Source organism: Falco punctatus (genome assembly GCF_963210335.1).
Source record: "Falco punctatus genome assembly, chromosome: Z".
NCBI classification, from domain to species: Eukaryota; Metazoa; Chordata; class Aves; order Falconiformes; family Falconidae; genus Falco; species Falco punctatus.
The window spans coordinates 28,368,765-28,396,233 of record NC_137586.1 but is presented as its reverse complement, the minus strand read 5'-3'; the positions used below and the strand labels follow the sequence as shown (position 1 = coordinate 28,396,233).

Below are 27,469 nucleotides of genomic sequence, written 5' to 3'. Positions count from 1 at the left end.
GGGATTTTTTTTTTTTAAATTGTAGACAGTTTAAGCATTTTTTAAAGATTTTTCTTCCAAAACTTCTATAAGAACCTCTGAAATTACATGGTTGTTTCCTCTGAAAAAATACCCCAAACTTTGAAATGTGTACATAATATAGTATTTCTGTACTGTATCTGCTGTTCCAAAGAAGGAGCAGAGTTTACCTCCTTGGCTCTGTTCAGTTAGTCAATACTAATTTAGTTTTCAACAGTGTTTTTATAGTTTTTCATTTGTGTTTTTGAGTACTTGTTAATGGTCAAGTACTAAAAGAACTGAGACACAGTTGGATCTTTGGTTCAGAAATATGTCACCTGAAGGAGTGAATTTTGTGGCAAGCAATGTGCTCAATGTTGATAAATCTTGGGTGGGACAGGTTATCTACCTATCTGTTGGAAGATAGATATCTTTGTTCTATTCTTGGTAAAGCATGTAGAATTTTAATTTTTTTAAAGATGTAAAAATATGAAAAGGTTGGGCTGTCCCCACAGGTTTTTTTTTCTTTAAATACTGGGAAGATTTTGTAGGTGAACTGTATTGTGTTTGTGTGTATTTAACACCTAAACTGTTTACATGTGAGAAGCCGCTGTGCTCAGCTAGGGACTGAATAGGTATTGTGTTAGCTTTTCTCCAGAAGTCTTTCAAACATTTTTCTGCACCATTTGCCTGTGAGTGTCATAAAAAGAATCTCCTGGGTCAGAAGAAACTGGCAGTGGGTATATTCCAATTTAACTTTTAAATGTTTAACAGATCCCAAGCAAAGACAGATTTTCAAGTGGGTAAAAATTAATTTACTGAGGCATTTATACAGTGTTACAGTGTTACATTGTGCACCACAGTACTCTGGAAGGTCAGTCAATAGAACAAATGTAGATACGTATACCCAACTGGTCAATAAGAGCGTCTTGCAGTTGTTAGTGTTTGTAACTGTTGTTTGTTGATATTATGTGGTAGATTGTGGAACTCCTGTTTTCTGGAGACTGTTCAGGTAACTATGCTGTAAATTGGTCCAAAGAAAAAAAGGTGTGGATTTTGGTCAGAAATCTTGTGTTTAAAAGAAAAAAAAAAAAAAGGGCACTGATCTATCAGATTCGGAAAACTTCTATAGAAGCTATTCGTAATTAATGGAAATACATTGTTCATCATGGAAATTAAAAAAGCTGTCAGTGTCTCTTCTGGGTGTCTGTGTATATGTGCTTGTCGCTGTGCAGCAAGCAAGAATTCCAAACTTTGGAAACTTGAACTTTTTCTTATCATTAAAATATGTACATATGTAGAAGGAGGATAAAGTTAATTGACTTCTTTTATGGTGAATAACTTCATGGTTTTTTGTAGATGGTATTTAAAATGTAATTGAGTTACTGCATTTTACAGTTTAATACCCTTTTCCAAACTGATGGTCCAACTGATCGGATGGTTATTTTGTAAGTTCACTAGGTTTAAATGCACACCCCTCTGCTTCAAGTGACCACTGCTGCTTTGTTCTTTTTGCTTGGAAAGTGTTGCTGTAAAGGAGAAATAAAAACCTTTGCCTCAGCAATAACTAGTTATAGCCATGGTATAACTTGAAAGGGGTGAATTCTTCATCTCCCTTTTTTTCCTCTTTTTATTCAGTAGCCCCGGAATAAAGGTACTACATAGCAGGAAAGAAATCACTTCAAGCTTTTGCATTTTCAGGAAAAGGCAGTTACAGTATATACTCAAATCCAGGATGCTTCTAAATCTGAGTAGAGACTATGTACTGAATACTGAGTTAGCGTGGAAAATTAAAATAGTGTTTACTCTTTACCTTAGTAATAGGAGGGTGAGGAAGATTAATGGAGGAGGCACTTTCAGGGATTCACTGCTGTGATACCCTGTGTGTGACTGCTACTCCATGGCAAGTGGCCCAGCAGAGGCTGTAAAGAGGAAATCTATGCTGACCCTTGGATTCTGAATTTCCAAAAGACAAATAAAATTGTGGGTTTGAGTGCAGGAAAGGGTAATGAAACTTTATGTATGGAAGAGGTTTTCCAAGATCAGAATATATTGAGACAACCTTCTTCCAAGACGAGTATAAATAGTAGAACACAATACTTTTCATAGCATGTTATTTTACTGTTTTCCAAACTCCAATATCATTATGTGGGGAACTTAAAAACCCAAACCACCCCATTTTATTTAACATTATTTCTTGGTAAGCATTCCATTTGTTTATGTTAATGTTTTTATTACAAATATATTTGATTTTGTTGCTCTGTAAATCTGTGGTGTTTAGACAGTGTTAGGTGGGTGATTTTTATGTCACTTTGTTCTGACTGTTACCAAAGAATGTTAAAGTCAGAGGGGAACAGCAGAGTATAGGAAGGAAGGAATAGTCTTTTTCAAGTCTTGAGTCCCTAGGTTTTACTTCTTTCTGTTCCCTGCAACATTCTGTCACAGGGTTCTTCGATTTATTTTTAAAATACACTTCTGTGATTTTGCATATGGTGTTTGAGGTGTCATTAAAGTGAGTAATTTTCAGCTAAAGAAAATAGTCCTGTTTTGGACCTTTAGAATGCATATTCATGTGTCTTCAAATATCTTCAAAATTTCCATTATGCTTTTGATGGCTTTCTTTGACAGGGCTACAATAGAGGAGGCATATTCAAGGTCAATGACAAAACTAGCCAAATCAGCGAGCAATTACACACAACTTGGGTAAGTAGGTGTACATAAGAAAGAAATACATAACTGCACAGATTCAAGCTTGATTCTTCAACATCATCAATAAAATAATCAGGTACCATAACTTTGTCACCTTTAAAAATGTTTGTTAGTTCTTCAGTAACCATGCAAAATATCATGCAGCTATGACAGAAACAAAGACAGTACAGTTCTTTGTTCACAGTTTGAAAAAATCCAGAGCCCAAACACAGAGGAACTGTCTTTCCTCTGTGTTTAAAGTTGAGTTCTTTTCAGACATAATAAAGAACGTGACTTTCTATTCTGTGCTTCCAACCCCATGGTAATTACTCTGAGGAGGGAACATGTGGTCCACAAATGTGGCAATAAATTTATTTATTTATTTTATTTCTGCTTTCTGGAGTGTTTTCTCTGTCCTCAGAGATGTTAAGAATGAGAGTTTTCAATAGATTTATTCCATAGTTTAATTAAAGCTTTCTAAGTGAGGTATGTTTTTAAAAACTGAATGATTGATGGTTGTTTTTTCATTAGAAAGATGATGCCAACAAGAACTCAGACTTCTTAGATGAGGCTAGATTTTTTTTTTATTTGTAGTAATAACAGCTAGAAAGGGAGCTTTCGTCAGTGCATAATTTGATACCAGTTGCTGCTGCTCTTCAAAGGTTCTGTATCTGCATGTTAGTTTGAACTTCAGTGCTTTAAAGACTGTACAGTACTGATTTTTCAGCAGTGTTAACTAGGAAACTGAGGTAAGAGTGTGTCTTTAGTAGAGAAGTCCGTAGCTGGAGAAGTCCATTCAGTATAGAAATCTGAATCTGAGGAATGACCTGTCCCCCACCTCCCTGTCCCATACAGTTAATCTCTGTTAATAAGTAAATCCCTTTTACTGGCAGACCATCTTTGCCAATTTTTTTTCCCAGTATCTTGTAGCTGTAACGATGTAAGATAACTAGAAACTTAACTAACCAAGTAATTTCTGATTTGTTTGCACTTTTCAAGTATATGCATAAAAGTACTTCTACATGTTAAAGTATTTTGAGCTGCTCTTGCATCATCTTTAGGAATACCACTTGGCATTATTTGTGCTGATGATAGAGAAGATTAAGTGACCAGTGCTGTGTTTTACTCATTAGAGTTAATACAGGTAAAACATAAACCATGGAAAAATTAGCAGATAGGATTCCAAAAACATTTGAAAAATATTCAATAAGAATATGTAGCAGTTGTTGCGGGTTTTGTTTGTTGCAGTTTTAGAAACAGAAGTGAACTTCTGTGAACTTATATACTTCAGCACTATTTTAAAAATAGATCATAGCCAGCTAAAAGGAAAAAATCCAAATGAACATTAAATACTATTTTCCTCAATCTAGGACATTTGCACCGGTTTGGGATGTTTTCAAAACCTCAACAGAAAAACTAGCAAGTTGTCACTTGGATCTTGTGCGAAGATTACAAGAACTAATAAAAGAAGTTCACAAGTATGGAGATGAACAAATCAAAGCTTACAAAAAGGTTATTGATTTTTTTTTCTTAAACATGTCCGGTGACTAGTTAACATTAAAATTAAAATGTATTGGTTTTGACAATCATCTGATATTTGGCAGACTAAAGAAGATGTTTCAGGAACATTGGAAGCAGTGCAAAATATTCAAAGTATCACTCAGGCCTTACAGAAATCAAAGGAAAACTACAATGCAAAGTGTGTTGAACAAGAACGTTTGAAAAAGGAAGGAGCAACACAGAGAGAAGTTGATAAGGTAGTTCTGTGACATCTTACTTTAATTCGTAGTCTTGTCAATCAGTAACCTGTATTCACCTTGTATTAGTAAGTGAAATGCTCAGAAGGGGTTATAAGTAGTTAAAAGTAGTAATTGTGACTATTTCGTAATGTGCATGACATTTTGAATACCTAGTTATGTTTTGTTTACACTTACTCCTTATCTGTTCTAACTGCACTGCAGTTCTAATCCTGTATTTTTTGAATATTTGCATCATATGATAATTTTTTTTAGTGGCTTTTACAGAAATTGCATGTAATTCTTTAAGCATCTATGATGGTTTTGGATAAATATCCTTAGGTAAATATTCAATGCCTTGGTATTGAATTGAGGAGTAGGAGGTTTTGTGTTGTCCTTTCAGTGAAACAAAGTAGCTAATTACATGAGTATTTGAAGTCTGTTCCATTGAGAAGAAAAAGAAGTTAACTTTACTTTCAGTGCTAACTTAGAAGGTTCCAGTTTTATGGACCAAAAACCCAAGCGATGTGTATCTTGATGTTGTATTTAATACTGTCCTTGGGTTTTGGGGGAGTGCAATCCATTCACAGAATCACAAAATTACTAAGGTTGGAAAAGACCTCTGGAGATCATCCTGTCCAACTCTGCTGCTCAAGCAGGGCCACCTAGAGCCAGTTGCCCAGTACTATATCCAGAGCTTTTGAATATCTCCGAAGATCAACCTCTCTGGGCAACCTGTTCCATTGCTGACCCACAGAGGAAAAAAGTGTTTCCTGATGTTCAGAGGGAGCCTTCTGTGGGGTTTTTTGTGCCCATTGCCCATGGTCCTGTCACTGGGCACCACAGGAAAGAGGTTGGCTTTGTCTTCTACATACCCTCCTTTCAAGTATTCATATCTATTGATAAGATCCTCCCTAAGCCTTCGCTTCCTCAGGCTGAAAAATCCCAGCCCTCTCATGGAGGAGGTATTCCAGTCCTTTCATCATCTTTGTGGCCCTTTACTGGACTCTCCAGTATGTCCATGTCTCTCTTGCAATGGACAACCCAGAACTGGAGGAGTACTCCCGGTGTGGCCTCACTAGTGCTGAGGGGAAGGGTCACCTCCCTTGACCTTGCTGGCATCACTGTAACTTTTTCCTGTTTTCAGGAAACTAAATAGTAGAGAAAAACAGGTCATGTTTCCCTGTCTGTAATGATGTCTTCTCTTTTTTAAATCTTGATACCTCTGCCTATTTCTGTTCCAATTGCCTGATCTGTGTAGAACCCTGCCTGTTAGAATGGTCTTAGTGCCTCTTATACCGCTATCTTCATGGAGCGATAGAGTTGGTTATTGTCTTTTTGCTGGTGACAAAAGTGATCCTGTTGACCATGTTCTTCTGATTGTTTTGTCTTTGATATACATGTATTTTTCCAAGCTTCTGTCTCGAGTGATAGTCAATGTTGGATTCTAGACATGAATCAGAAATATGTGGGTTGGCAGGTGTTTTCCTACCAGTGTATTCAAAGTGTAATTTTTCTGAATTCTTTTAAATAGATTGAAACTTTTCAGTAGGAAAAGCTGACGTGATAGAAGGTTTGTTTTTAAAATGTAACATTATCATTGTTCAGCTGGAAACAAAAAAATGTCCAGTCTTCCTGATGTCTACATGAGAAGGGAGAAAGAGGAAGCACTGTGGGATGAAGGCCATTTTTTACTGCTTTATGCGTATCCCCTAAATACTTCTGTTTGAGCAACAGGCCATAGTTTAATGCTTTGCAGATACTTAAAAAATGTTTCCAGTGTGAGCAGGTGACCATGACCCTCACACCTCTTCAGTCATGTCTTTATTCAGGTTTACACTTGTAATTTCAGAAACATGGTGACAAAGATTGTATTCATTTATTTTTGGTAGAGAATAGGTTTATTACTTTTAGCACATGAGAAGTGTTTTCTGTCAAAATCTCAAAATCTTAATCAGAAAGCAGAGGATCTGCACCAATATGCTGAGAGCTTATCACAAAGCTAAATATTTGGAAAAATACTTTATTGAATAATCTGAGTTATCTGAGACCTTGCAATTTTCATTGCAGCTGAAAGTCAGTGTGCACTTGTGTAATAATTTCCTGTTGTTCTCTGACGTGTGGACTTCTCTATTTATAGTGACTTGACAAAAATTCGTTGACTGATCGCTATTATTTCACTTGCTGTAAATCTGCTAAATAGAGTTCTAGCAGTTGCTGCACCTGAGAATAGACATGTCCTGTTTTCAGAAGAGATTACTAATTAATCATACAGTGTTCATGTGTTTTATCATTTTGTCTGTCCTGCTGAGTAGTTGGTTTTTGTAGGTGCTCTTCAGCACATAACACTTAGGTTCTGCTTTCATTAAACATTACAAGAGACAGAGGACATTTTGATTTTGTCAAAATACTATGCATATGGCGTTCAATTACATAACGCTCTACAAAACCCCTTGGTTTTGAAGTCTTTTAACTTGGCATTTCCTTCCTTTTAAATGGTTAAGTTTGAAATAACCTTATTGCTAAGTAGTCTTAATTATTTTTTAAAGGAAGTGTTCATAGAGCACTTTGTACTTGCAGTGTAGTAAATGGCATTTGGAAAGCAAGTTGGGACTGTTTTCTTCTTGGTAATTCTCCTGTGTGAATGTGCAAAGTTAGGAATCATGAAGTAAAATTCAGAACAAGTAACTGGTGAGTTGGATACAACCTGTCATGCTTTCCCTTTAATGCCTGAAGGATCCATATTCTTCATGCAGTGTAGTGTTTTCAGGCTCTGTTATGCTGGGTTTAGAAGACTACATGGTTAACATCTGCTTAAGCTTTCTTTGTAACTGGAAAAATGGAACTGCAGCTTTGGTTCCTTTTCCTTTGAAGTCCTGGTTGATGTTTCCCCAGGTGAACAAGTGCTAGTACTATCCTGTTGCTCATGAGTTTCAGTTATTTTTCTCTTGGAAATTGCAGAATATAACTCTTTCCTGAGGGCATCTTTGTGTTAATTCATTTGAGTTATAGATAGTGGTCAGCTTTGCAAGTCATTGCAAGTGATAAACAGTTTTTACTGTGGGAGAGATGAAATTAATTTGAAAGAGGGAAGGAGAGGTATTCAGAGCTAGAACAAATAGTAAATACACAGCTATCTTTACTGCTATCATTAACTATTCAGGATTTCTTCTGAGTTACAACTGATGGGAAATTTAAATGAGATAAAGTAGGCATGTTGAACAAAGAGGCTAGAAAAAATGCTGGTGTTCAAGTTCATTTTTATTTTCATTGGCTTTTAAGTAGGAAATAGCAAGAATATCGAAGGTTTGAAAAAATCCATATCCTGTGTCATGCTGTAAACTTTGAAAATAACTTCTTCTCTAACACGAACAATCACTTCATTTAATTTTGTTTTGCATGTAATGTTGGGATTCTCTTGTATTTTGCTTTGTCTTTTGAGAAACTCCCAGAAAGATTTTTTTTAATTATTAGTAACCAATAATGGGAGAAAAAATCAATACATTATAAAGACAAAAAGGACTATTATAAACAACACTGTGCTGCATAAATTTGGCCATCAGTGTGTTCTGCATTAGCTTCACTTTCAAATACCTCTTAATCTTAAAACTCTCGTTGATGTAATGCCTGTACTTACAAATTGCTTCCTTCATTTCTAGCAAAGAACTGCACCTTCTTGGGTTTTTAAACATTGAGTCTTTCAGAATTGCACAACCCTGCATCATTCCTGTTGCGAATCTAAATATTTGACAGGAGCTAATTTGTTAACTTCAGCAATACAAATTTGATTTCAAAGTAAGTGTATTACAGATTTGTCATTGCTGATAAGGGGAAGAGATTTAAATGAAGTAATTGCTTTGTTACTGTTTTATGTGGTTTATGCATACCTTTAAATAGAAATCTCTAATGGCTTGAATCTGAGTTATTTGGTGGTGAAATTCTGTTATGGCACTTAACTGTTTTGATATGCCCCTGGTTACTTTTTATAGATCATCCCAGGCTTTCTTTTAATAGTGACTTTAAAAACCTTGGGTCAGATTGTATGTGTGACATTTGACACTTTTTTTTTTTTTTTTTTACTGATCTGCAGGCAGCAGTTAAAACAAAAAAAGCTACAGATACTTATAAACTGTATGTGGAGAAATATGCTGCATTTAAATCTGATTTTGAACAGAAAATGACAGAAACTGCACAGGTAAGTGTTACGTTAAATGAGTTACCTTTAAAATAGATGAATATATGCTATTTCATCTATGAAGGCATCTGAAATCAAAGCTTTTGGAAAACTGGTTCAAGATAGAATGGTCTCCTTTGGAAATTAATATGAACAATTATGTCAGAAGTAGTATGTTTGAAGGGCAAACACTGACCATGTATATTGTGATGGCACTGTCCTTGAACGACACAGTTGAGCACTAGCAGTCTAGAAAGACTTTTTGAAGATATTGTCAGGAAGAAAACAAAATTAACTCCTGGAAATATCGTAGATGCATTGTGATCACGTGGGAAATCCTGTGAATTGCTCTAATTCCAGAACTGATTCATAGGAGTTTTACGTTTTGGGATCCATCATGGTTTTTTCATTATTATTGCAGCAAAACATTTAGTTATTTGCTAAAGTGTCTTCCCAGGGTTTACCTGAGGTTGTAAAAAGTCCTTACATCTGTTGAAGTTTCTAGGGTTTTTTTAAAAGACTTTTGATCTGTGTTCCAGAGGGTATCAAGTTCTCTGTATCATGTCATATGCTGCTGCTTGTTACATTTTAAAGTTTCTCTTTCAAATCTGTTGATACCAGACTTTTTTCCACTGCCCCAGATTTAAAAAAGCAAACATCATCATTCTGATTTTTATGGTTGTCATATTTATTTCTACATGTTTCTTGGTTTAGTAAAGCTTTTACAAGATAGGAAATTTCTTTTTAGTTGAAAATTATTTGCACTTTTCATTGTTTTCAAAGGTTTAATTTTTAGGCATAGGTGAAATTATTAGAGAGATTCAGCCATATTTGTATTTTTGACATCTAATTGTTAGGGTTTTCCGTAACTCCTTGGAAATTAAGATTTCACAGCATTGAGTATTATTTAGGTTGACATGTAAAAAGCTGCCCTGTCCTAAACTGTAAACTGCTTTCCTACTTTGAGAACTTTGTTAGAATGCGATCTAATTCATCTCTGAATAGATGCTCAACACAGCTGTTAGAGAAAGGATGCCACATATATCACATACCAGAACTCTTCTCTCCCACCCCTCCGTCCAGGCATTTGCAGCAAAGAATTGCACAGGCATGCTACTGCAAAATTCTGCTCTTGACATGGACTGTTACATTAGGAGTCTTGACAATCTGCCCCTGAAGAGTTCACAGAAGGCATCTTTTTGTGCAGTATCTTGACGTGGTTCTGGTTGAAGGAGCCGTACTCCCTATACTTTTTCTTTCCAGTTTGAGTTAAATTTGGTTATGTGCATTGCAAATGCTTGAGGCCAGCTGGATGAGGTTCAAGAAGGCTCCGTGCCGGGTCCTGCAGCTGGGTCACACCAGCCCCACACAGCGCTACAGGCTGGGGCAGAGCGGCTGGAAAGGGCCTGGTGGGAAAGGGCCTGGGGGTGCTGGTCGGCAGCCGGCTGGGCATGAGCCAGCAGGGTGCCCAGGTGGCCAAGGAGGCCAGCAGCACCCTGGCTGGTGTCAGAAGCAGTGTGGCCAGCAGGGCAAGGGAAGGGACTGTCCCCCTGCACTGGGCACTGGTGAGGCTGCACCTCGAACCCTGTGTTCAGGTTTGGGCCCCTCACTGCAGGAGGGACGTAGAGGGGCTGCAGCGTGTCCAGGGAAGGGCAAGGGGCTGGGGAAGGGTCTGGAGCACAAGGCTTGCGAGGAGCAGCTGAGGGAACTCGGGGTTTTCAGCCTGGAGAGGAGAAGGCTCAGGAGGGACCTTATTGCTGCCTACAACTACCTGTGAGGAGGCTGTAGGCAGGTGGGGGTGGGTCTCTTCTACCAGGTAACAAGTGACAGAGTGACAGGACAAGAGGAGATCGCCTCAAGCTGCACCGGGGAGGTTTAGATTGGATATTAGGACAGATTTCTTCACTGAAAGGGTGGTCAAACATTGGAAGAGGCTGCCCAGGGAGGCGTTTGAGTCACTGGCTCAACCTTACTGGAGGTATTTAAAAGACGTGTAGATGTGGAGCTTTGGGACGTGGTTTAGGGGTGGACCTGGCACTGCCAGATTAACAGTTGGACCTGATGATCTCAAAGGTCTTTTCCAACCTAAATGATTCTATGATTATTTTTCATTCCTTTTAAAAAATCTGTCCCTTTTAAATATTATTTCAGAATTTATTTTGAAGTGTAAAACAGTGATGATTGCAGTTACTCACTGCTATAATAACGCTTTATTTAAAATAAAAATTCAATAAGAGAACTCATGGGTACCATGGTCTAGGCCATACGGCCTGTTGTACTTCTCTCTCATCTCTGATGTGTGAAGCTGTGTTTTCAGTATGTTTTAAATGAGTACTGCTGACAAATACAGCAGTTGTCCTAGTTCCATGCTTCTTCCTTTGTCACTTATTTGTGTGAGGAACTACCTTGCAGAACTAATCCAGCTAAAACTAATGTTTGAAGGAAGGTTGGCTTTAACCCAGAAGAGACGAGAGGCTTATGGTCTGGTTAATTAAGAGATCACACAATCATTTGTGCTGGCACAAATGCAGAGGCAATGTAGTACCAAGAGGAGAGAACTGCATCTTTAAGCTGGTTTAATGTGTGACACTGGTGTGGACTCACTTGCACGTGGCAGTTTGTTTAGCATTGTGTATCTTTAAGTAAAAACATTTGCATATCAGTTATCTTTTTTATATCAATTATGGTATCAAAAATGCCTAGGGCAGTTTGACTAGGATTAGGATTGGAATTGGCATGTATGATTACAAGCGCTTGAGAATTTTTAGTGTAGGCAACCTTTTAAACTTAACCAATATGTATCTTAAAACAATTCTTGGAAGCAAGTATAATATAAAAGCAACAAAAGAATCATTGAAGTGTAACATTCCTCCTGGAAGTTTTCCAGAAGTAATAGTAGGTGGAATCAAACTGACATGTGAATACATACTGCTGCTACCCAAAATGGTAACATTTTTTGTAGTGTTCCTGTTAGTGTAGCTATTGTATATGCTCAGTAAGCATTCCAGTAACTCCATCATTGTGTGGTTTGTATAGTGTGTGGCTCTTCTGGATCAGGAAGTTCCCACCCTGTTTGTTATTTGCCTTGCTCTGGAAGTTACTGAACCGCCACTGAAGCAGATCCTGTGAATGCTTCTGATCCACTGCAGAACAAGTTCAGTCAGGTGGCTTTAAATCTTTATAGTCTCACAAAAGCTGTCTGCAGTCTATACTTTTACCTTACAAGAAGGAGAATGTGTTTATAGCAGTTGACTTACTGCTCTTTGAAACAGTAAGAAAAAAATTAACAAGTATGATTTCAATAAGCTGGGCTTGCTAAATTGCCCTGTAAACTTGTCCCAAGTAAGCAAGAAAGCTGCAAGTAACGAAAAGGAGTTCCTGTTTAGAACTGACAGAAGATAAACATGAAATGGGTTTTGTTGTCAGTAAATTAGTGGAGGAAAATGTAGGGGCTTTCAGCAAGCAGAATAGCTGAGCTCTTCAGTATGTACTAAAAAAAATATCCATTTGAAAATCATCTACAACAGAAGAAGACAAAAGTAACAGCTTATTTTGTATCTATATACAGACAGAATATAAAAGTGCTCTTTCTTCAGCTTTCTTATTTGTGTTATTAGGTAGGTATTACGTATTTAAACCAGGCTGAGATGTAGAGGAGGAAAAAAAATCTTTTTACTGTATCAGATGTTACAGCTGGGGAAACCTCACTATGCTTTTGGGCTGCTTTGTTGTTTTGGATTTTTTTGGGGAGGGGGGGGTGGGGGGGCAGGGGGGGAGTGGGTAAGCAGGGAGCATGGGGAGGTTGGTTAGGATCTTGTTGGGTTGGGTTGTTTCCCAGTACAAAAGTGGTACAAAGTTACCTCTCTCTACAGACCACGCTTACCTAAATATCTTTACTTCCTTAACTGCAGCAGCTCTTTTAATTAAAATTTTAATTTTCACTTAACATGATAATGGACACCTGACTCAGTGCAAAATCAGTAGGCTTAGCTTAAATCTGTCTTATACTGTTCACATTCTGTTTTTCTGAGGACAAACATTTTGAATTGCAGTGGTGTTACGCCAGAAATCATGTAGTAGTCCTCATTTAGCTGTTCCTTTTCTCAGTTAAACTCCACCGATCTTGTTGTATAAAATTTACTTATTGTTCCTCTTCTGTCATCTACTATCTCACCTGCAGTTATCAGCTGAAGTGACTCATGATATGTGATTTTGAGAGGCTGAATTTTGAAACAAACTATCTTCCTAATCTTGAATTGCAGGTTGTTATTTTTTGCTGGTTTTATTGTGATTAAAGAAGCAGCATGTCCTGGGTTTGGCTGGCATAGATGTAATTTCCTTCTTAGTAGCTGGTGCAGTGCTATGTTTTGGGTTTCATGTGAGAATAATGTTGATAACGTACCCATGGTTTTAGTTCTTGCTAAGTAATGTTTATACTAAGTCAAGGAGTTTTCAGGTTTTTAGGCCCTGCCAGCGAGAGGGCTGGAGGGGCACAAGAAATTGGGAGGAGACACAGCCAGGACTGCTGACCCCCAATGGGCCAAATGGATTTTCCGTAACATACGCCATCACGCTCAGTATATAAACTGGTGCGAGTTGGCCAGGGCCTGCCGATTGCTGCTCAGGGACTGGCTGGGCATTGGTCAGTGGGTGGTGAGCAATTGTATTGTGCATCACTTGGTTTTTTCCCTTGTGGATTCTATTCCTCTCTCCCCTTCTCATTGCAATTGTTGTTGTTGTTGTTATCACTATTATTATTATTATTATTATATTTTATTTTAATTATTAAATTGTTCTAATCTCAACCCTCAAATTTTACCTTTTTCCCAAATCTCCTCCCCATCCCTTTGGGACAGAGGGACTAAGCAAGCAGCTGTGTGGTACTTAGTTGCTGGCTGGGGTTAAACCACGACATGGGAAAATATAGTTCACTGTTGTTTAGAAATTGGATTTGACAGAAATTCCTCATGTTTAAAGATTCTTCTGGGTAAAGTTGTATTATGCAATTGTTGTGCAGTTGCTAAGAAAACATATCTTATTTGCCAGATTTTTCACCTTGCTAGAAGCTTTTTTTAAAATCATGTAGCCCAGTCAATTATTGGAAAGGCTCAAACAGCTAGAAGTGCTAAATTACTCTTCCAACAGTCTTCGGTCCTATCTAGAACTGCATAGACTTGAGTTTTGATGATTCTGCTTTTGAGCAGTCTGTTCAAGAATGATTTTTTAAAAAACATTGTAAAACTTATAGGAAAACATGCATGTTTATAAACAGCAGTAACGCTTACTTAAACTTGGACAGCTAAAGATCCTGTTGATGATGATTTCTCATTTGTATTGTACCTTAAAACACTCAGTGGCTTGCATTTGTGGTGTCATTAACATTACAGATATATTTTAGTACATCTTTTTTTAATGGACTGGTCATTCAAAAGTGAAAGTAAACAATTTGGTTAGTGATTATATCTGTGATATGAATTACATGGTTGTGTTATAGTAGCTCATTTTATTCTTTGATCAGAACCTTTTTGTATTAGATACTGTACAAGGCCAAGATGGCTCTGCTTCAAGGATTTTCAGTCTTAAGTATAAACAATAATTAAGAAATAAGGAAACAGTTGGGGAAGGGGTATGCTTTCCACTGACATAAGACCAAAAATATCCCTGAATGGCCAACTGTTTTGATATAAATTATAGAGAAGAGTTTAAAGGAGACTGGTACCTCTGTTTTGATGAGTTTTATAGGGAGTTCAGACCAAACATGAAGGAAACATCATTGGCATAATTTCAAAAGCTGACTTTGTGTTTGGGTTAAAATTAAGTAGTGGAAACAGGTACACATTGGAAGGACACATTGTGTACATGTGTTGACACACCAATAGTGACTGACAGCAGATAGTACCATAAGTAGTTTTGAAAGCAAGGGAATATAGTTTATATAATAAGGCAATCAGTAAAATAACTAATATCACAGAGTAGGCTACAGAGGGTGACCGTATCCTCTGTAATTAAGGGGAAGGCTGCTGGAGACAAAAAATAATTTTAATCCCCTTGATTGATGGCTAGAGAGGCATGTAAATATGGCAGAAGATTGAGGGTTCAGAAGTTAGAAGTACTTGTCTGTATGGAATTGTGTTTGTGAATCACAGTAGCAGGAGGTGTGAAACATGGAGAGATGGTCTTCAGAAAACCCTGTACAAACCAGAGAGAGGATTAAGTGGTGCGTCGAAGTCTGGACAAACTTGAAAGGACAGTTACAGAAGTAGGAAGAGAACTAGCAAAGAGAAGAAGTAAACAAAGATTTCAAGACAATTATACTTGTCTGGTGGGGAGGATGAGGACATTTTTAGTTCTGATCTTTGGCTAGGAAGGCATCATTGAAAACCCTGGAAGAGATTTTGAAATGGCTGTTGACTGGAAGTCTGCAAAGGTTATATATGGTGAGTTTAAAAATCAAACAAATGAATCATATGTAAAGAAGTAAAGGATGTAAATGTTAAAGGAAAAATTCACACAGATGGTGGGTACCACTAGGCTTGCTTTAATCACAACTCAGAGTTGAGCCACTATCTCAGTGAGTGGCAGAGAACAAAGGGATGCAGCACAGCTTAGTACACACTTATAAAATCATTAGTCAATGTCCAGAGTTTTTTAGAAGTTCCCTTCGGTCTTGTCAGTTCTGCAAATCCATCACCTGACTGTCCCAGGTGATTCATCTATTCGGTTCCAGTCTCTGCCTCAGTTCCAAGGTCCTCCTCGGATCATGATCTCCTTTCTGCCTGCTTTAACTCACACAGTCCTTCAAGCACAATTAGTCTTTGAACAAGCAATTCCTATTCACATATACTATTTTTTTTAAAAACACCTGCGTTTCTGAGAGCACCTGCGTATACAAATTGATCAGCTATTGTTTCTCTATTCTCCTACTGATTAACTTGACTAAATTTTAAACCAGCCTTGGATTAGGGCTATAAAAGGGACAAGGCCTGGTTCTGCCAGTGCCATCTCCAGCACTTTAAATTTCTTAATTCAAAATAAATTTTCTTTAACAGTAGGTTTAACTAGAAAAAGAGAAAGCATGTGTATATTGTGAGAAGGAGGAGAGGGTGCTAAGAAGGAGGTGGAAAGCAGATCCAAAAATAAGATTTCTGGGTTTAGGTGAAAAAACGAGACTCCTGAATAAGAAGAGGTTTTGTTTTTTTTAAGGATCCTCTAACCCTGTTTTCTTTTGGTAGAAATAGGTCAGATTACATGGACGGTTAAAGAGCTAAGTAAAAGAATTGGATAATGGTTATGAAAGGATATATTATATTTTAAAGTACATTATTTTGTAACTCTGAATTCCACACCTTCCTTTCTTAAACATTGTAAATACCGTGATCAAGGTCTGGAGGGGGGAAAAAAGGCTGATTACTTTTTTCCATTTAGTGTATTTAATTACTAGAATTTCAGGTTTAGTATTTCAAGAAATATTTCCATTATGATTAACTGTTTGTATTGCTTTACAGAAATTTCAAGACATTGAAGAAACACACCTTCTTCGCATGAAAGACATTATAGAATCATTGTCAAATACCATAAAAGAAATTCATTTACAAATAGGAGAGGTAATTTTTATATTATCATTTCTTTGTTTGAATTACGCTACATAGTTTTCTTAACCATTAAATGGAACATTTCTTACTGTCTTTGTGTTAATTACAAGATCACATCTTTCAAATGATGGTGAGTTCAAGATAAACTCAAATTTTGATGGCTTCCTATTCCATTTATAAGTTCAGTATAGCAAAATCTACAGAGTCAGTCTGAATAAATTTTGTCTTAACAGAAAACAAAATATTTTGACAATTTGGAGAATTTTTAGTGTATTTCAAAGTTCTGTTCCCTAGATACTGAAGTAGCACTCATTTCACACAATTAGGGTACCTGTGCTTTTCTTTGACTAAAACTTGAGATTATATCTCTCTGAAAAGTTTCTAAATTTTTTTACACACTTTGGGTTTTAAGAACAAAAGTCGTTCAGTAACAGAAGATTTTGTAGTATCTTTTCTTTAGCTGTAAGTTGGTTTAATTATTAATACTTGTAAGTAGACCTTAATTTTTAGATGTTTTGTGTGTAATTTTATTGGCATACACTTAAGAGTCAATAATCTCTTCAGTTTTGAGGTTTTCTGCTAATGAATGATGGTCACAAGGGTCATGCTATTTATTTCTAAAGCGTATGCATACTGTCTTGTTGGAAAAACTCCTTATTGACAACATGTGATTATTCCTTTATCACACCAAAAACATTACGATAGTAATGCTTTTACTCAAGCAGGTGGGAGCTGTGATAATACAGTAGTTACTGTTCACACCCTTAACTGGTGGTGGCTTAAGAGACTGTTCATATTCCTGACATAGACATGTTGCTGACAAATGCAGAATATGATACATAGACAAGTTGTTTACATGGAAGAAATGGATGTAAATCCTAGACCTGTCATCAAGCTATATTCTTCCATTCTTAATTTGTATCTGTATTGTAGTCACACTTGCTAATACTGAAACAAAGAAGGGATTTCCTTCATAAAATGGCTGTTAATTTGTGGAAGCCCTCTAATATATTTTATAGGGAAGTATTTGGATCCTTAACTCTAAAGAAAACCACTTCTTAAAGTTAATTACATTTTTTTCAATTATTGTTTTTTAAGTTCTTTTTATGTGTGGTGTCTATTTTTTGAAGGTACATGAAGAGTTTATTAATAACATGGCAAATACTACAGTTGAGAGTTTAATACAGAAATTTGCTGAGTCAAAAGGAACTGGAAAGGAGAGACCTGGTAAGAGATTAAAAATAAGGGTAGGAAATGTTGATTTTGAAACTATAGATTTCCACTCCTAATAAAAGGACAAACAAACAAATATTTGTTAATCTGTTATATTTTTAATGTACTTATTTCAAATTTTCAAAATTAATTAGGTTTGATATTAAATAATTCATAGAAATCCACAAATTATTATGTACATATAACATTTGTGTTCATAAAACATGGCAATTTGTAGCTCTGAGTAGACCTTCATGGAAGCTTTTAAACTATACTGTTCCTTGGTATGACAGTGAAATTTGTCAAGAAACTTCAGTTTCTTGCACAAACTACGTGTTGTCTGCTGTGTGTTTCTGTATAAATTCTATTTCAGAACTTTATTTAATAGAAGTTTATTAATATATTTAGAACAGGTGTCTATAAAGCTGGTTATTGAACTGCTGCAACAGTTGCATCAGTTTATTTGGTTATCTTACAAAATTACCCATTTTAATAGATTGTATATAGAGTGTTTCTTTACTAAGCAGTAAATTGAGTCATACTTTCTGAAAGTAGTGCTTTTCGGGTGTGGTGTATATGACTTTCCTGGACTAGCTTAAAAAGACAATCTCACATTACTGTGTATCTAGCATTATAGGAAAAATGAAGAGTTCACTTTAATATTAGGGTATGAATACAGAGTCACTAGGTGTGTGAATATAGAATTTCAGTAGTGCTGTTTTCTGTTCAGCACTGGGACTCTTGACTAGTATCTCTGTCTTCTGCTATAGAAGCATAAAGGGTTTTTCAGAGTGAGGGTGTATTACATAACAGAGTAGAACTTGAGAATTTATATTAAATTATTAAATATGTTTAGCAGGTATCTTACAATACCTCTGTGAGGTGTTTTGAACATAACATTGTTTCATGTTCTTTCTGTGATCCACTAATGCTGATATCTGAGTGGGCTGAGGTAAGATTGTACATGGAACAATTTTCAAATATTTCCTGTGTATTTCACAATTTTCCAGTAAAGATTAAAAAAGGAAAAGTATGAATCTTAGGATTTCAAATTCAGTTGGTCTGATCGGGACAAAGGTGTGAAAATTCAGTGTTCAGACGTCTTGGACTAGCTATTGCCGAGACGTTGTGGCTGGGAATCTCCATCTTGCATTTAGGATTCTGAGTCCCTGAGTTCCAAAGACCCTTGCTAATGTGTCCTAGAGCATTGTGCGCTTCAAGTCATTTATGTTATTAGTGTGATTTTTTTGCTAGACAACATAGTAATTGTAAGAAAAACAACACTTTGCTTTTTAATTTAGTGGGAGCAGTTATACAAACTCTGTACTTGCCACTTTACAGATTTTTCAAATCCTATTTGTATTCTCTGGGGCCAAATAAAAGCTTTTGCAATAGCAAATGTAATTTCTTCAACTCTTTTGGTAGCAAAGTATTCAAAGAAAAGGTAGTGCGTTTAGTGTGGAAGTGTTTGCACCTTTAATTTTCTTTACAGTGTTAAATTATTGTGTTAATATCAACTTTATAACATGGTGCAGAGGAAAAGCACAGGCAAATTCAGCAGTAAAAGAATCAATTAACAAGAAGTTATGAAGTGTCAAAGACTAGAGACACCAACTGCTAGTGATGTTAATTACAGTTACTGCTTCTATTATACTCATTTTATTAACTTAGAGTTATGCAGCTTTGATAATTACAAAAATCTGGGAGGCAAAGTGAGGTATCAGTCTTCTAAGAATGAAATGGAAATGTCCAGTGTGGTAAACACTGCTTTTTCTTGATTAAAAAAAAATTCTTTTCTTCATAGAAAAGTATTTTAACTCATGGAACGAATGTTGAAAGTATTTCTCTGTGTGATGTATTTATTAATTAGGCTGGAGGAAATAGCTCCTCAGATAAATCTAAATATGCAATGTAAAAATGACACTGACTTGGTGTACGAAACAGCTGCAGAAAAAAGGTCTTACGGACATCACTGTTGCTTAAGATTCCAGTCCTAAATCTGAAGGAAACGCTTTGAAATTCCCCAGGACTATGTAGGTCTTCTCCCTTCCATGTTATTTGTGGGCTAGTATACTCAGATGATGAGATGCTTTCTGAAATACTGAATTCTGAGAACAAAATAAACTAAAATGATAATACATAACGAAGTAGTTTATTTTAGTATATTCCATCTATAGTTAAAGTTCCTTATAGCTCACTTGCTTCTGTTTAATCTGTAAAAATAAGAATCTGAAATTAAGTACAGAGGAGGGATGTTTTATTGCATGGGCTATAAAGAATTTACAGTAAGATTTTCTAGATATAGGCATTTTTTTTCTTAAACATTCATCTGCATATCTGAAATTTCTTTGTGCAGTAAATTCCTTTGTACTGGATTATATGGGCTCCCTCTGGTGGCTAATTTCTGTCACCTGAAGTGATAATATACAGGGCCTTGTAGAGTTTTAGTTTAACACTGTTTTTCTAGTACAAATAACGTTTCTTTCAAGCAGTAATGCTTTGTGATTTTTTTTTAACTTCACTTACGGACTTTACAATGGCTCTTTTTTAACTGTTACCTAAACAACTTATCTAGTCATCTTTATCACCTTCTTACTAAATTTACATTATTTTTTAAAAAATTTTAGTTTATTTTTTTGGTTTGTAATTTTTAGTATATATACTATATATATATTATATATACAAATACAGTATTTGAAGAAGTTGGATTCATTATTTGTTTTCTCACTTCCATTCAGTGTAAAAGTAATAGCCACATACACCCAGTTGCAAATCTTTTCATTTTAACTGAAGAAAGAATCACTTATTGTAAAACATTTTAGAACAGAAAGAGAGCTGGCAGGACCTGCAATAAGCATTAAGGCTTCAGGTCAGAATTTAATGTGTTCTCTGAACTGTTTCTCACATCCAGAGGGACCTGGGCAAGGTCAAGAAATGGGCCCATGTGAACCTCATGAAGTTCAACAAGGCCAAGGGCAAGGTCTTGCACCTGGGCTGGGGCAATCCCGGGCATCAATACAGGCTGGGGATAAAGGGATTGAGAGTAGCCCTGCAGAGGACTTGAAGTTACTGGTGGATGAAAAGCTGGACAAGAGCCAGCCATATGTACTCACAGCCCAGAAAGCCAACTGTATCCTAGGCCACATCAAAAGAAGCGTGCCCAGCAGGTTGAGGGAGGTGATTCTGCCCGTTTTCTCTGGTGAGACCTCAACTGGAGTGCATCCAGCTTTAGAGTCCTCAATACAAGCAAGACATGGATCTGTTGGAGGGAGTCCAAATGAGGACCGTGAAAATTATAAGAGGAGTGGAACACCTCTCCTGTGAGGAAAGGCTGAGAGAGTTGGGGGTGTTCAGCCTGGAGAAGAGATGGCTCCAAGGAGGTCTTATTGTGGCCTTTCAATACTTAAAGGGGGCTTATAAGAAAAATGACAGACTTTTTAGTAGGGCCTGTAATGATAGGACAAGGGCTAATGGCTTTAAACTAAAAGATGGTACATTCAGACTAGATATAAGGAAGAAACTTTTTACAATAAGGGTGGTGAAACACTGGAACAGTATGCCCCATGCCTGGTAACATTCAAGGCCAGGTTGGACAGGGCTCTGAGCAACTTGGTCTAAGTGGAGATGTCCCTGCTCGTTGCAGGAGGGATTTGGACTAGATGAGCTTTAAAGGTCCCTTCCAGCCCAAACTATTTTATGATTCTGCAATATGTTCCTGCTGTTAGGTCTAATAAACGGTAGGTTTGAAACCATCTGTTGGAAGAAAGTTTTGTCACACACATGGTCTTGCAGTGTTCATCAAAACTTGTTGGTCACTTCGGACGAATCAATTTTCTGTTAGTGATAGGCTGTTGCTCCACGTTCTTAGGAAAATTCATTCATTGCATGGCAGAAAATGTCTGCTTTTCTTCCACCCAAAGTGTACGTTAAATCAATAACAGAGATTATGTTTAGTCCAGATTAATGATATACCAATGAGTGCTAGCTTTATTTACCTAATCTTCTAAGAATCCATCAAAAAAATTGGCTTGTTCCAATATGAAATGTTGATACCGCATGAAATACAAATGCTAGGAAGTATGAGCTCATGTTCTTCCTAGATCTTAGTCTGAAATTGGCATGATAATATCTAATGCATTTGAAGAGGTTAGTGATTGCCTTTATAGCTGTGGTTTATCACAAATTACTTCTAATTTTTAGCTACTGAATTACTGTGCCCTGTTCTCATATGTGGGGCACTAACTGTGTGTTTATCCCTGTATTAGTTTTTGCCCACTATACAATTTACCCAGAAGGTACCTTGAAGGCCAAGTAAGAAGAATGAGTTGTGTTGCATTGTCCAAAAAAACAGGAATGAAGGCCAAATTCATTAATTAGTTCTGGTGTCATTGTTAGTGGCTGTTGGTAATCTATTAAGTTGTTCCTCTTATTTTTGCATTTTTTTCTTAAAAATCTAATAAGGAAGAAATAAAATTTTGTATTATAATATTTTTAAAAAATTAAAGCCATAATCTTTGTTGGCTCCTGTGCCCTTCAATAAAACAATGATCTGCAGATAGCAACTGCTACACATGCTGTGCCATTATTCAGTGTGGGAGGTGTGGTGAGTCATCTTTTAACTGTAATTTAAAAATTGCACAGTCTGAAGAAGCCAGAACAAGATTTGCAACTGGAACACACAAGTAGGCAGAGAAGATCTGGTAAAGAGGAATAGTCAAATGCAAGTTGGCCTTGAAGTATACTAGTAAAAGCATTAGAATGTGAGCTGTGGAAAACACAATATCCAAAAAGATACTGCATGTCTCTTTTCATTATCCATCCAATAAAGTTGAACTTTATGGAGAGTCTAGAAGAAGTTCACATTTTTTAAAACATTGTAAAATTAGTGCCTGCAATCCATCAGCTCTTTGGATTAAATGATAACAGAAGTACTTTACACTATTTATTGTCCACAGTTGCTGTTGATCAGTCATCACTGGCTCTTGCACATATATTAAAACATTTGACTTCTGTCCTACTTATCCGTTTACATATTAAGAATAATAGTATAAGTCCTTTTAATCAAGTGGTGCTTCCACAGATAACAAGATTCAGAAAAGGACAAATGTAAAATTCCTATACGTTTCCTTCTCCACAAAATCAAAAAAATGGCAATTTGGTCAATAATTGATCAGTGATGGTGGTTAAAAAAATGTTTGGTCGGTTGCTTTTTGGAGCTAATGAAACCTATTTTGGTTTATTTGCCCATGCAGAAAAAATTGTCTCAAGGCTGCTGGTAACTCCAGTCATGGGAAAGTTTAAGGTCATAGATGTCAAATGGGGAATTTATTCAGGATTATTATTTTTTTTAAATGTTGAAGTTCTTTCTGGGAAGGCTATTGAGTAGTCTAGACTTGAAAAATTTATCAGTGACTTAGGACAGATTTAATGTCAAGATCTCCACTTCCTCAGAATGCAGCACATATCAGAAAAAAATAATCTTGGCATCCTTGTCAATGTGCTAGTGATCCTTGTCTGTTCTGAGGGAACACGTTTGGGAGCTCTGTTTCTGCAGAGCTAACTCATTTTGTATTTTGAAGTCTTAAACAGTAACGGTTTATTTAGGTATGGCATTCCTGCTGAAAGTGTTGTGGACTTTTCACAGGGTGCAGAATTATTGGTAAACCATAATGTTAACAATTTGGATGGCAAGCAAAGCAGTTTAATCTGGATTCCTTACTAGTTCATTAATGCTACCAGCATTGTCTGTTAGCAGAATCATAAAGCATTAAAGCTTCAATTTAGTAAACCAAATTTTACCTAGGCTTTAATTCAACTGATTTCAGATTCCATGAAACCAAGTGGATTGTTGGTTATTTGATTAGAATAATGTTTTATGTGGCTGTCTGTTGGCTGTGCTGGGGAGTTAGTGCAGACTTTGGTGTGAATTTATGATGTGCTGTCAGGTCTTTTCTATATTGCTTTTGTGGGCATTTTCATCCTAAATCCCTATGGGACTTACTCCTTCTGTGTTTTTTCTGAAGAGCTTAAAGTATGCTGCACAACTGGAAAGCTAGTGCAAATAGCTAGTGCAAATATGTAAATGTACAGTTGTGCTTACTCCATGTTAATCATAGAATCATATAATCATTTAGGTTGGAAAAGACCTTTGAGATCATCAGGTCCAACTGTTAATCTGGCAGTGCCAGGTCCACCCCTAAACCACGTCCCAAAGCTCCACATCTACACGTCTGTTAAATACCTCCAGTAAGGTTGAGTCCAGTGACTCAAACGCCTCCCTGGGCAGCCTCTTCCAATGTTTGACCACCCTTTCAGTGAAGAAATCTGTCCTAATATCCAATCTAAACCTCCCCGGTGCAGCTTGAGGCGATCTCCTCTTGTCCTGTCACTCTGTCACTTGTTACCTGGTAGAAGAGACCCACCCCCACCTGCCTACAGCCTCCTCACAGGTAGTTGTAGGCAGCAATAAGGTCCCTCCTGAGCCTTCTCCTCTCCAGGCTGAAAACCCCGAGTTCCCTCAGCTGCTCCTCGCAAGCCTTGTGCTCCAGACCCTTCCCCAGCCCCTTGCCCTTCCCTGGACACGCTGCAGCCCCTCTACGTCCCTCCTGCAGTGAGGGGCCCAAACCTGAACACAGGGTTCGAGGTGCAGCCTCACCAGTGCCCAGTGCAGGGGGACAGTCCCTTCCCTTGCCCTGCTGGCCACACTGCTTCTGACACCAGCCAGGGTGCTGCTGGCCTCCTTGGCCACCTGGGCACCCTGCTGGCTCATGCCCAGCCGGCTGCCGACCAGCACCCCCAGGCCCTTTCCCACCAGGCCCTTTCCAGCCGCTCTGCCCCAGCCTGTAGCGCTGTGTGGGGCTGGTGTGACCCAGCTGCAGGACCCGGCACGGAGCCTTCTTGAACCTCATCCAGCTGGCCTCGGCCCATCAGTCCGGCATGTCCAGATCCCTCTGCAGAGCCTCCTGCAGATCAACACTCCCCCCAGCTTGGTGTCATCTGCAAACTTACTGAGGATGCATTTGATCCTCTTTTCCAGATCAGTGTTAAAGATATTAAACAGAACTGGCCCCATTACTCAGCCCTGGGGAGCCCCACTTGTGACCAGCTGCCAGCTGGATGTAACTCCATTCACAACCACTCTTTGGGTTCAGCTGTCCAGCCAGCTTTTAACCCAACATGGAGCACACCTGTCCAAGCCACGAGCAGCCAGTTTTTCCAGGAGAATGCTGTGGGAGATGGTGTCAAAGGCTTTGCTAAGGTCCAGGTACACAACATCCACAGCCTTTCCCTCATCCACTAGGCCAGTCATCTTCTTGTAGAAGATGAGGTTTGTCAAGCAGGAGCTGCCTTTCTTAAGCTCATGCTGTCTGGGCCTGATCCCCTAGTTGACCCACACGTGCTATGTGATGGCACCCAGGATGATCTGCACCATAACCTTCCCCAGCACCCAGGTCAGGCTGACAAGCCCAGATCCTCCTTCCTGCCCTTCTTGTAGATGGGTGTCACACTGGCTAACCTTCAGTCTTCTGGGACCTCCCCAGTTAGCCAGGACTGCTGATCAATGATGGAGAGCGGCTTGGCGAGCTCCTCCACCAGCTCCCTCAGTACCCTTGCGGGGGTCCCATCCAGCCCCATAGACTTGTGCATGCCCAAGTGGAGCAGCACGTCAGTTACTTTTTCCTCCTGGACTGCGGGGACCTCATTCTGCTCCTCCTTGTCCCTGTCTCCCAGCTCAGGGGGCTGAGTACCCTGAGGGTAACTGGTTTCACTGTTAAAGACTGAGGCAAAGGCAGCATTAAGCACCTCAGCCTTTTCCTTACCCTTTGTGGCAGTGTTCCCCCCAACATCCAATAAAGGGTGGAGATTATTCTTGGCCCTCCTTTTGTTTTTAATGTGTTTGTAAAACATTTTTTGTTATCTTTTAGAGCAGTGGCCAGTCTGAGTTCCAGCTGGGCTTTCACCTTTGTAATCTTTTACCTGCATAACCTTGTGACATCGTTATAGTTCTCCAGAGTTGTCTGCTCCTTCTTCCGAAGGTGCTAAACTCTCCTTTTCCCCTGAGTTCCAGCCAAAGCTCTCTGTTCAGCCAGGCTGGGCTTCTCCCCTGCTGACTTGTCTTCCAGCACATGGGGACAGCCTGTTCCTCTTCCTTTAAGATCTCCTTCTTGAGGAACGCCCAGCCCTCCTGGACCCCTTGGCCCCTCAGAACTATCTCCCAGGGGACTCTGTCAACCAGGCTCTTAAACAGGCCAAGTTTAAGGTAGCCATTCTGCTGACACTCCCTCCTTACTTCATCAAGAATCAAAAACTCTTTATCTTCTCATGCTTGCTAAGCGCAAGTTGTCCTGTGACCACCACATGCCCACCAGCGCTTCCCTGTGTGCAAACAGCAGGCCCAGCGGGGCACCTCCCCTGGCTGGCTCACTGACAGCTGTCAGGCATCTGCCGCACACTCAGGAACCTCCTGGTCTGTGTCCTATCCGCTGTGCTCTATTTCCAGTGGACGTTTGGTAAGTTTAAGTTCCTCACAAGGACAAACTGTTGAAACAGTCCCTGACATACGGAGCTACCCCACTGCCTCTCCTTCCTTGCCTGTCCCTTCTGAAGAGTCTGTAGCCATCCCCTGCAGCACTCCAGTCATGCGAGTTTCCCCCCATGTTTCCGTGATGGCCACTATGTCATGGTCTTCCTGCTGCAAGTTCCTTCTGCAAGTGCACATTCCTGTTCAGTTAGTGTGTTGTGTTAAACTACATGTTTTCTATATAATGAAGAAATGTACAGCAGCGTAAAGTAGGGAAAAAAAGGGTTAAGAATAACTGTAATTGTATTGCTGCTAAGAATTTTTAGAAACTAGTCCTTTCCCAGACACTGAGAGTCTATGGCATATTGAAGCTTGCTTTGATTGAAGCTACTTGCTTTTTATGTCCTTCAATAATGAATTCTGCTTTGAGAGAAAGATTTGAAAAAGTGCTGGGTATGGCATTTATTTTTTCCATGGGTTTGTTTGATAACAAAATATATTTATAACTTTTATGAAAATGCTTTTCTAGGACACTAAACAGCAACAAAACAGATGGAAATAAATGCTGAAAATGGTTAATACTAAGTTTTAAACAGCTCTGCATGACATTTGAGCTTCTTTTACACAGAGAAGTGTAACAAAGCAAGTATTTATTTTATGTTCCTATAAATTATTTTTCTTTGTATTTTCTGTAAATATTGTGAATATTTTAGTATTTCCAACACTTGTAATTAGGTGCATAAATAGCCTGAAGTGTCACGATTTCTGAAGGCCTGTGCCCATGCGTAATTCCACACAGAAGGCTGACTGAGGAATGAGTTTAATTTATCAACACTGACAGTATCCAAGCAGTTCAGAATAGTATTGTTTGTAAAGGAAGGCAGACCACTGCTGTACTTCAGAAGTTAATGGAAGAAATTAAGTGTGGATATCTTCAAGGATTTTTATGAGAAGCTGGGCTTGAGGCAGGTAAAAAAGTATTTAAGGGTTCTGTGCTGTAGAGATCTGGTTTTGATAAGGAGCTGCAAGCTCAAGAGCTGGACCATCAAATGTGTCTTAATTCCTGTCCTAGATATCTATTTTATTTTACCTGCAAAAATTGCATCCCTTCATAACCAACAAATGTCCCAAAACTGATGTGGACTTAAGGAAGTCTCATCTGCCAGCATAGATTTTTAATAATCATATATACCTACGTTGCAAACCTATTTTAGATTGTGATGTATCTATTTTTAATGGTCTGGAGAGTTATAAATGTACAAGTTTTCTTCAGAAAGTCTCTTAATGCAAGTGGAAGACTAGTAGCATTGATGAAAATACCTTGGACGATGTGTGTGGATACAACAGGGCAAAAGCTGGGTTTTGAATGATCTTGGACACACAGTAAGATGAAGTACTGTTGGGTCCTCTTGAATTTTCTTGCTACAAACAAAAACAGTTGCGGCCTGAGGCAAATAATTTCTCAGGGCTGTGGGAGCAAAGCAATGTCCATTTCAGTAACTTAAGTAGGAAGAAGATATTATTAGGTGATAGTTGTCAGAAGATGCGG

At 38.1% G+C, this 27,469-nt stretch overlaps 1 protein-coding gene across 8 annotated transcripts in view; it reads left to right on the top strand.

Annotated features, from left to right (window-relative positions):
• The window catches only part of FCHO2 (FCH and mu domain containing endocytic adaptor 2), a 99,953-nt gene that overhangs the window by 14,673 nt on the left and 57,811 nt on the right, over positions 1–27,469 (top strand). For 7 of the 8 annotated variants that reach the window (XM_080372231.1, XM_080372228.1, XM_080372230.1 and 4 more), the window contains exons 3-8: positions 2,626–2,700; positions 4,056–4,197; positions 4,290–4,442; positions 8,512–8,616; positions 16,101–16,199; positions 17,318–17,414. In XM_080372231.1, coding sequence (XP_080228357.1) covers positions 2,626–2,700; positions 4,056–4,197; positions 4,290–4,442; positions 8,512–8,616; positions 16,101–16,199; positions 17,318–17,414 — 671 coding nt within the window. Of the gene's footprint in view, positions 1–2,625; positions 2,701–4,055; positions 4,198–4,289; positions 4,443–8,080; positions 8,217–8,511; positions 8,617–16,100; positions 16,200–17,317; positions 17,415–27,469 lie in introns of those variants that run through there. The other variant, XM_080372233.1, reaches the window with a different exon arrangement.